Below are 11,004 nucleotides of genomic sequence, written 5' to 3'. Positions count from 1 at the left end.
AAAAAATGGTGATCATAATAAAACACTTCTAGCTGGCCCTTTATAGAAGGGGAGTTGGCTCTCTCCCATTACCTTCCCTAATAAATGACACCTTAGCGTGTCACCGCCAATGCTCATCAGACCGTCACCGAACCACCACCCCCAGACCACCATTACCGCCCAATAATGTACTGGCAAACCATCGCCTTGCCACCTCTCGGAGCTTGAGAGAGAGAGAGAGAGAGAGAGAGAGAGAGAGAGAGAGAGAGAGAGAGAGATTAGGCACTAATAGACGGGGCTCATATATAAGGCTAAGTATAGATGATGGGTTTTTGGGTGATCTTCTATAGCGCACACCTACAAACACTAAAAATAATATTAGGAGGTTCCCTATAACCATTTTTTAGGGTTCCCCAATAACCACTTATCAGGGGAGTTTTTTTAGGGTGATTTATTGAAGATGATCTAATGGGCCGGCCCAACTTCAAACGCTAGTGGAAAATCACACATATCTGGGAGCAACTAGTTAACGAGCGCTCTTTCGGGAGCCTCGCAACGATCAGCGCCACTTGGCGCGCTCTCAGCCATTCACCACGTGTCGCGCTCTGGACGCTTCCTTCGGATTTTGTTTTTTTATTTTTCCGCACGCGTTTTTGGCTTTTTAAACGGGGTTTATTCGGTTTTCTTCGACGTTTGGTTTTCCGCCGGTCTTCCTTACCTTTTCGATAAAAAAAATTCAAAAAAAATTTTTTGCGTGAAAAAACACTTTTTTCGCGAAAGTCATGGTTTTTTCCCGCGAGAGGCACGGTTGTGCTTTAGCGAGAGTCACGGCCGTGCCTTTTGGAAACGGAAAAAAACATGTTTTCTGTTTTTTTTATTTCACGAGAGTCACGGTTTTGCTTCCGCGAAAGGCACGGTTGTGCTTTCGCGAGAGTCACAGCCATGCCTCTTGAAAAGGGGAAAAATGTGTTTCTGTTTTTTTTCTTTCGCGAGAGTCACGGTTTTGCTTCCGCGAGCGGCACGGTTGTGCTTTCGCGAGAGTCACGGCCGTGCCTTTCAGAAAGGGAAAAATACGCGTTTTCTATTTTTTTTCTTTCGCGTGAGTCACGGTTTTGCTTCTGCGAGTGGCACGGTTGTGCTTTTTGCGAGAGTCACGGCGGTGCCTCTCGGAAACGAAAAAAACATGTTTTCTCTTTTTTCCTTCCACGAGAGTCACGGTTTTGCTTCAACGAGAGGTACGGGTGTGATTTCGCGAGAGGCACAGGCGTGCCACTTTCGGAAAAGAAAAAAAACCGTGCTCCCGGTTCGATTTTTTTACCCTGTTTTTTTCGTTCGATTTTTTCGTGAAAATTTTTTCGTCAAAACCTATCAACATGCGATCTAGTTTTGAAGATCTCGACGCGAGGAATTCAATGGTGAAAACGGTTCGAGATTTGGACGTACGGTTTAAAAGATAAAACGTTTTGAATAAATGGATCTACGAAAAAAGGGTAAACTCCCAGGTTGCGACAAGTGACGCGCTGCATGTGCGCCACTTGTCGCGACATGAGAAAGTGGAGTGTTCTTTGTAACGAGTACTCCTTAATTAGTGATTTCGCATATATCTCTACCTACTAATAAAGCAGATATTGCTTCTACCCGTACGTCAAAAAAATTGCCCCCCGAAATTGCTATAAATTACCCGCTATGCCATTCGTAAGTGAAGAAAATGATTCAATTTTTCTTTTAAAATCGCCGTCGTGCTGAGTGTTTTTATATATGTAATATCCCAGATATACTATGGATACAGTAGCAGCGCGGTGGCTCGATCTTGTCTATTCCACCCTGAAGACCAGCATTCGAACCCCAGCTTCTACTAATATTTTCCTCCACCTTTTTCTCACACACTTCTTCCCCCCACTTAGGCCTACATGGGCCGGCCAGCGGGCTTAACGCCCTGTTTTTTTTTGTTTTTTTGTCTTCTCTTTTCTCACTTCTGTTTTTGTTTTCTCCTTCTTTAAATTAATTCCAGATTTTTGAATATTAAAAAGGTGCGAGCTTGAAAATATGTTTGAGAAATTATAAAATGTGTGTGAATTCAAAAAAGTTCAGGAAATCATAGAATTTTCGCAATTTCAAAAAATGTTAATGATTTTACAAAAATGTTCGCAAATTATAAAAATATCATAATATGGAAAGAAATGTCGTTACATAAAATCAAGTTCATGATCTTGATAAAAAAAATCCTGTATTTAAAACATATTTGTGAATCTGAAAAAAAGTCGATGAAATTTTAGAAAATATTCAAAAAAATCAAATTTTTTTTTGTGAAATTCAAAATTTGTTCCCCAATTTTAAAAAGTTCATCGATTTAAAAAACATTTTCTGAGTCATCATTAATTCGAAAACTATTCACGCATTTCAATAAATGTTCATCTAAAAAACAAATGTTCGTGAATTTAAAAAAAATGCCTAAATTTAAAAAGAATGTTTGTCGATTCAAAAAACTGTTCTGATTCAAAAGTATTTTATATCTAGGATTTGATTTGATTAGTTTTTGGTAATTCTTTATATGTCTTGGCGTTGCCGAGTAGTCGTGGTCGATGAGATTTGTTTTTAAAGTTTTAAATATTTCCTTGCGCAAGACAGTGACAAATGTGTCCAGAGGCAGAGGACGAAAAAAATTTAAGGTGTGGCGAACTTTTAAGTAAAAAATTCATGTGAATCCTCAGAAGAATAACCAAATATAGGAGAATAACAAAATCATTAAGCCAGCCACCAGACATCTTGTTGCATAACTCGGTCTTGATGATTTTCAAGGAGTTGACTATGAAAAGGTTTTTGCATCTGTTGCTCAACTCGAGACGAGGCGGCTGCTCCTAGCTATGGCAACACAAGAGGATTGAAAGGTTTTTATATGAATGTTAAATCTGCTTTCCCCAACAATGATCCCATAAAAGGAGTGTATAGGGAACAACTTATTGGCACGAGAAAAAAAGGCAAAGAAGAGAAAATTTGCAGGCTCAACGAGGCACTATATATAAAGGCTAGCGACCAAGAGCTTGGAACAAAGTTAGACCAAAGTTTGACATGTCTCGTTTTCAAGAGATATTCCTTCGAGCATGCAGTCTATACAAGAAAATCTAAAAGTTCAACCTGCTAGTTGAAGTGTATGTCAACTATCTGGTTATAACCGAAAATAGCATGTTGGTCTATCCCTAGTCGCATAGTCGGTAACGCTTTGAGCACGATAAGTCATTTATGTACTCTCAAAAAAAAATCCAAAAAGGTGCAAATTGCATGCGTCATCAAAAAATTCTCCGTTTAGTTTTCTGATTGCAAGTTACGAAAAGTTCTGTCGAGAGCAAACCACCGAAACAATCGATCAGATCGTTGTGCAGTGGAAGATGCAGTTAGACGTGCATGTGCTAGACAGCACATCAATCAAGCTACTTGCTTGTGTGCTTCCTAACTTCGCATATAGTACGTGTGCTGTGCTTGGCAGCACATTAATCAAGCTGCGTGCTTGTGTACTTTCAATCTGGGTTTGCATATACGTGCGTTGCGCTTGGCTAAGGGTCTAACAAACAATATATGCCACACCTTGCCCACTGGAGTCCTCCGCCAGTGAGTGTGTCATGCAGTGACAAGCTCATTGTTTACCACGTTGAATGCATTGTGATCACGTGGATATCACATCCATCGAGAGTGAGAAGAAAGATAATTGGCAACATGGTGAGCCATTGTGTTAAAATAGAGAATACTCATATGTCGGTTATTGAGTCATACTTATTTGACTAACGTGTAATTTTTTTTTCTTCTGTTATAAAGCACGGGCATGTTTGCTAGTGTATAACAAATCAAATAGCTACCCCTTAGAAAAAACAAAAACACTATTTTTTTTTCTAAATAACTCAAACTCAGAAGAGCTAGCGCACACATAAACCATGCCGCGCTCTAACTCGTTTCCTGCTTCGTCGACTCCCGTGTCCGTCGTCTGAAATCACGTTTCTTGTCAGTCTTATTTCTCCTTTTCTTTCACTTCTCTGGGTGCCTCTACCATCGACAACCAGTCGTCGTGTCAAAGACAAGCAGAGTTTTATTTTCTTACCCCTTCACCTTTCGACAAAATAAGCCGCCCACAAGCGCTGGCCCAACATGACATCCATGAAATTGAAGGAAGGATACATCTTACTACAATGCATGCATGTTAGGGCATCACCAACGCTGATCCGTAAATTTGATGCGGCATCTATTGACGGAGAGAGGAGACTAGTCCACGGACACTGATGCCAAAGACGGCCATCCAAAGCTAGCCACATATGTCCGCTTACATTTCAAATGAATGTATCGAAAATGAACAAATTTGATTCAAACTCAAACAAATCGGACGATATTCATTTGAACTAGGATAGATTTTACATAAAACCCCACGATATTTCGTCCAATGAACTAAATACCTTAAAAAAACGTAACCCTACACTACCCTATACTTCACGGTGATCTCGTAGGCCATGTCGGGCTGGCCGGCGGCTCCTTAATCATTGTCGCCAGATCCGGCGTTAGAGTCCTTGTCATCAGGCTTCAGACGAAGGAAGGGGCGGCATCACGGACCGGTCTGGGGCCCAGGCGTACACCAACACACGGTCCGCGGCAATGTGTGGCGGCGGGATGTCAAAGTCCGTGAACTTCGAACGGCGTGTCGCATTTCACATGTGCCGCCAGCACCGCTCCCTGTTCGTGTACTCATGCACCATTAGGGCGCTTCGGGACGACGAACAGCCACCGCCGCCGCCAAGGTATTGGTGAATGTGATCGCCCGCCTTCGCGGCTATCACATTGGGCATGAGCGGCGGCAAGCGGCGCTCCTTCTTCACGCACCGGGGCTGCGGAGAGTTCGCTCTTTCTTCACGCATCGGGGTGGCGGCGAGAGGGGCTCCTCCTTCACGCGGCATCCAATTTGGACGCCGCAGTTGTGCTACTGAGAGCGTGGAGGGAATGCGGACTCCGGCTTCACGGGAAGGAGTGTTCCCGGAGGCACCACCGAGCCGTTTAGGTGGAGGATAGAGCGACGGAGCATCAGTTCCATTTGCTGCTCATACTCCTTGTCCGTGGCAGCGTACACCTGGCCTTGCATCGCGCGTCGTGGACTGCTGCGGTGGCAGCTGGTCCTCCTTGTCGCCGGAGGAGAGGACGATCTCCTCCTTCATCGAGGATCCGCCCGCCGATGAGGATGATGGGCCCAAAGTTCGAGCTACATACGCATTGAAGCGGCGACTCTTGAGAGGCCGCGCCGGTCATCGCCGCCTTTCCGTCCGGTCACATCAGGCGACATCAATGCCGGTCGCTACGTGCTCTGGGCCGGCATTGATGCGGCGTGGGAAGAGGCGCCTGCATCGGAAGGAAAGAGCGGACGACACGGGTGGGATTGTTGGGTGGACCACGGTTGCCAGACGGGGATGTGGCAGCGGACCAGACACCCGCAAAGTTCCCCCCATTTTCTCTCCGGTTTGCGGGAAAATGTACGTCTAAACCGCTTGGCGGAATGATACAAGACCGCGTTGAATGACACAATCCCCATGTTCCGGACATATGCGGGCAGTTTAAGGGTTCGCGTTGGAGATACCCTTAGTGTATTGGCATAAATGCCTTTCACAAGCATGTTGCATAGCGTGCATGCATCTATTGTCCATCACTACTTAAAGATTCTGACCAAGTTTTTTCTGACATAGTACAGAAGCAGGCCGGGAACGTCTCCTCGCATCACCTGGAATCTTGAAATAAATTCAGGAATAAATGCGAGCACTAGGACTTAACCCTGATGGGTTGGGGATATCACTGTCCACCTAACCATCCAACAACAGATTGTTTTCTGATTCTGACCAAGTTTATGTTGTTTTAAAGTGTTACCTAAAGTTTTATCTATTTATTTATTTTGTTTTGATGTGTATTATATAGTGTTGCGTTGTGTGTCAGCAAAATAAGATCGTATTTGTTGAATCTCTATCTACTTTATCAGGTTTTTTCTTGTTTCAGAATGCATCTTAATGTCTTGTAATGTCTTAATCTTAAAAGAGTATCACATGGAAACCAAGTTATGGTGAAAACCATGTGAAAACAGTGTTTTGAAGTTAAAAAAAACGGGGCCTTATGAGTGTGATGTTCTATTAGCATGTGAAATTCTCAAGTTCATACACATTACCATTGACGTGGTACAAAAGAAAACAACATAAACATTGAATAGTGCCGAACAATAAACATCATTAATTTTTTCTATATTTTTTCATAGCTCGTAAATGGTAATGTGTTTAAACTTGGAGTTTCTCATGCCAATAGAACATCACTCTCTTATCATTTCCATTTTTCAGTTTTCTTCTTAAACTTTCAAACGAAGTTCTCTTTGAAACTTGGTTTTTATGTGATATTCTCTCGGTATCTTATACCACTAAATTCCAGATGTACAACACACATTCAACGGTGGATTAATGCACGCTATATAGCAATAGAATGTTTGGTACAAAAACCACTTCCGTTGTGCTTCCATTGATAGGCGAGTCGGGAAACGTGAAAAATCAAGTAAACATACCATTTATTTCCCTTGCGTGCTTCAAACACACGAAGTACAAAACTCATGTTTGAGCAACATATAATCCCATTTTTCTTGGCACAGTAGATGCCAACTTACCACCCCATGCGTACATCGTCCTTAACTGATACAGGCTAGTACTTGACAAGCGCTTGGACGTTCGTGCGAGCTTACCTAATTAGTGGTGCTGAGGGTCCGGGCCGCCGGGGCTGGACCTCTTGGACTCTGAGTAAGGCATGGCCGCTCTTCCAGCTGCTGACTGCCGTGCGCTACTCGCCACGGTCGTCGCCGCCTCCCTCGAGAAGACGGCGGCGGCATTGCTCCCACCGGCCAGCATTCTCCGGCCAGCCACCGTCACCTGCAGGAGGTCAGCCTCGCAACGTGAGGCAGCAGACAGCAGCAGCAGCAGGATGAGCACGGCGCACACCGCCGGCATGCTCCTCGACGTGCTCAAGCTGGACGCCATGAAGTGTATGAGCCTATGAGGTAACGCTGTAGCTAGCTAGCTAGATCCGTCGTGCTCGTGGAATGGAATGCTACCTCGCACTAGAAGAGTAGACTGCCGGTGGTGGTCAGTTCGGTACGACGTAGCTGCACGACGCTGAGCTGATTTATAGGGGGGCGAGCGAGCGGTTTGCCGTTACCACAAAACACTAAGCGTTGGCGCCATGGGTGGAGAGATGGCCTGTGTCGCACTCGCACTGACAGCGACGAACGAGCGACGAGAGGGTAATGACCTCATACCGTCACTCACCGGACGAGAACGGGGGGCCGGCAACTTGATGCTCGTGGCCCCGTGTGATCGATCACATATGATATATGCCTTGTTGCAAATACAAAATTGGCAAGTTGGAGGAGAAAAGAGGCCTTTCTTTTTCTTTGGACCCTCCCGATCGGATTTTCAGGAAGGAGAAATCTCCCATTACAGCAATAGATATCCATGCATGTTTTCTTTTTTTTAGAAAAAAGCTCCATTCATGCATGTTTGACATTGTTTGTTGGACCAACCAACCATCATTATCGATAGGTTTCATTACACCATTGGAATGACATGAGCAATTAAATCCGTGGGAATGGGTATCTTGGGCCATTCCAGATCACCGCGGGCGAATCATGGGCCGCCGTAATCTTCATCCGGGCACATGCATATCTCTCACCGCCTGCCTCTTGCCACCACCACATGATGAACTTTGTCCACACTACTTACTACGTACGTAAGCGCGCACGTACGCCATTGTTGATATGTCAAAGAGGTTGCGTCCACGCACGCACCCATTTGTAACTCCATCGACCTTGCCAAATTGGAGTCTGAGATCTATCGGTCGAGTCATTGAGCTAGGCAAGAGCTTCCCATTCGCCTAACTCGTAAAGGCGAGTAACCACCCTAGCTGGCTAGCTATACTATGCATACGGCATACGGACAGCTCGTTGGCCGTCGATCCGTGCATGAGTAGATCAGTGCATGCAAAATGCCCTCTCTCAGCTAACTCGAACCGGCCATGCATGACGACCAACTCGGTCACTTTCCACCGGCCCGTCAATTGTATAATAGGACGGAGCAATGGATGGAGTTCTAGGTATGGCTCCAATGGCGGCCTGGTTAAACTACCGTGAGACCCCCCACGGCATGCACTATGGCCATGGCCGTGCATGCATGCACGAAGGTGGCCGGCCATTGGAGGCTTTCCCCCCATAGGGCCATGCGACTCTCGGGCGCCAGAGAAGCCGGATGCGGCAACCAGGGGAGAGCCATATATGGGCACACCCTTGTGATTAACAAACATGGGACGGAGGTACACCGATCGAGTGCTGCTGCATTATTGTCTTTTCGGAGAAGAAAAGGAAGTGTTATGGGGCATGGGGCACGAAGGAAAATGTGCAGATACAATTCTTTGACACAAGTGAATGGCAAGATTAGCTGGAGCAAGACCTGACCAGTGTGTGGTCTTCTGGTTCTGGAGATGCATGTGAAAAGGCACCCACGGGTGAAAAGGAAGAGGTGGTTCTTCACGGTGATGATCCCAACGTTCCAAAAGAACAAGTGATTATCCCAGGGCCAAGTTGCAACTCGCAACTCAGATAGAAAGAAATACATGATTCAATCGTCGTCTCTGCACTGATAGTAGAGGAGATTCATGCCAGTGACAACGCCACCAACTCAGAAAGATGCGAAGCGATCCGAGCGTTGTCATGTAGTTCCGAGTTGGATCTGATTTTGTTTATGTTCTGTATGAGTCGGAAAGCAGCACTATCTATCTGCCTAACAGCCACTGTAAACAGAGTTACTTTCTGTTGAGAGAGAATTACCAGGGTATCAACAACGGCCAATGGCTGCAAAAAGGAGTGGAATATACAGCTAGGTACAAAGACACACAGCCAAGAAACTCAGCAGGATATGCTACTCTGGGAGGAAGGGTAGCCTGGTGACACCACTCTGCCTATAGTCCATGCCATCGGAGCTGCTATCTGAATCTTTGAGCCCGGTTGATGCACCTTGCTCCGAGTTGGTACCTTCTTCCCTGTCCGCAAATTGCGGAAGGATCGTCAGGCAAGCGTTCGGCTCCTTGCTCATGACTTCCCACTTGAGGTTGAAGCTTTCGACGAGGTTCACTTGGGAGGAGATGATGGCTGACGGTCTGGGCAGGAGCTGCACGCTCCCCTTTCGGGATCACTACTTGCTCTTCATTCACAATGCACTGTTCTTTTTCTTTTCTTTTTTGAAGTGGCAGAATGATTATACGTGACTCTGGAAGCCTTGATGTTCAAGACAAGGACCCCCCACCAACGTAGCCGGCAGACTCATGTAATCCTAGGATCCCGATATCTTATATAAGCGGAGGCCGGGATAGTCGATAGAACACATCTTAAAGAATATTCAGTCCCTTGATACTTTACCTGCATACTTTGTACACACACCAACATAATATACACAATCATGACGTACGGTGTTATCTCATCCGTGAGAGTCTAAACTGGGGTAAAACCTTGCCCCTATTACCATCGTGCCAAGTCGCCTAGATAGAAGACCATGTCAAGGGATCTGCCGGAATTAGCTCTGACGGGTGCAGCTTTGCATGAAGCACTCGCGTGAAAAGGACAAACTATTTTTCCTGAAAGTGAAGCACGAGTTGGTTCAGTTCGAAGCACGAGTTATTACAGTTTTGACCATGTTAGTACAATTTTGGAGCACATATTTCGCCTGAAAAAAGTTCGTCCAAACTTATCAATATGAGATCTAGTTTTGAAGATCTTGACGCGAGGAATGCAACAGTCAAAGTGGTTCCTGATTTGGACACACAGATAAATCATTTGAAAATTGAATCTACAAAAACAGCACAAATAAACCAACCCATCTCTCCTGCACGTGTTGGAAAGAAATCACACCAAAACTATGTAATTGCTACAATCGCACGATGCACCACTTGTCACCACCGAAGATGGTGTGGGTGACCTTTGTAAGGGATACCCCTTAATTAGTGAATTATAGAGGGTGTGCGTTTTGTACTCTCGTATCCAGTGCAACAAGCGCCCAAATAGAAATTCCTTCAGTGGGCACAATTGCTAAATCTCGCATGTTGCAAACCTATAGCGTGGTTGCCTACAACGCGGAGGCCGTGGCTGGCCCAGCTTCCCGTTTACTCCGATATTATGTTATTAGTTCTTTGGTTTTGTTTCCTAAGTAATTGTTTTGGCTTTGTGTTTGACTTTGTTCGGGTTTCCCTTTTTTGGATTTTACTGTATTTCCTGCTTTTCCCTTTTCCTTTTCCCTTTTCCATGTTTCTAGTTTCTTTTTATTTTTTTCTTTTATCTCTTTTCTGATTAAAAATACATTGACATCTTCTGAAATGTACTATGACATTTTATAGATATATTAGTTTTAACAAAACTGTGTGAACATTTCTAAAAATTACATGAACATATTTAACAAAATGCATAAATGTCTTTCAGAAATTATATATTTTCTAGAAAAATTCATGACCATTTTTAAATTTCATAGGCAGTAATTGAATATATGATGAACAATTTTGAATACATGATCAAAGTTAAATTGGGCAACAAGCATTTTTAAATATAATATGACCATTTTCAAAATACACTATGGATAATAATTTTAATAAATGATGAGTGTTTTCCAAATATGCGAGAATTTTTTTTTGTATACATGATGAACAATGTCCCGATAAGTATCGAACTTGTTCTAAATACACGATGAATATTTTTCAAATAGGTGATGACTATTTTTTGAATTGGGTTGAACAATTTTCCCATACATGCTGAACATTTTCTAACTATCTAGTGAATATTTTTCTAATACCTAGCAAATATTTACTAAATTTGCAGAAAATATATTTCAAATACGTCATGAACATTTGTCAAATACATGATGAATATTTTTTAATATGAGATGAACAATTGTTAGATACGAGAAAAATGTTCCAAATATGAGATGAGCATGCAAT

The 11,004-nt window shown here is 43.9% G+C and overlaps 1 protein-coding gene across 1 annotated transcript; it reads right to left on the bottom strand.

The window, feature by feature from the left end:
* Window positions 1-6,490: 6,490 nt before the first annotated feature.
* Window positions 6,491-7,112, bottom strand: LOC119332431 (CLAVATA3/ESR (CLE)-related protein 3-like). The gene has a single exon (XM_037605617.1). It carries the CDS (start codon window positions 7,008-7,010, stop codon window positions 6,723-6,725), a length of 288 nt encoding a protein of 95 aa, XP_037461514.1. The 5' UTR covers window positions 7,011-7,112; the 3' UTR covers window positions 6,491-6,722.
* Between the last annotated feature and the right edge of the window lie 3,892 nt (window positions 7,113-11,004).

The sequence above is a fragment of the Triticum dicoccoides genome, chromosome 7A (assembly GCF_002162155.2).
Source record: "Triticum dicoccoides isolate Atlit2015 ecotype Zavitan chromosome 7A, WEW_v2.0, whole genome shotgun sequence".
Lineage (NCBI taxonomy): Eukaryota > Viridiplantae > Streptophyta > Magnoliopsida > Poales > Poaceae > Triticum > Triticum dicoccoides.
This window is presented reverse-complemented; position numbering and strand designations above follow the sequence as displayed.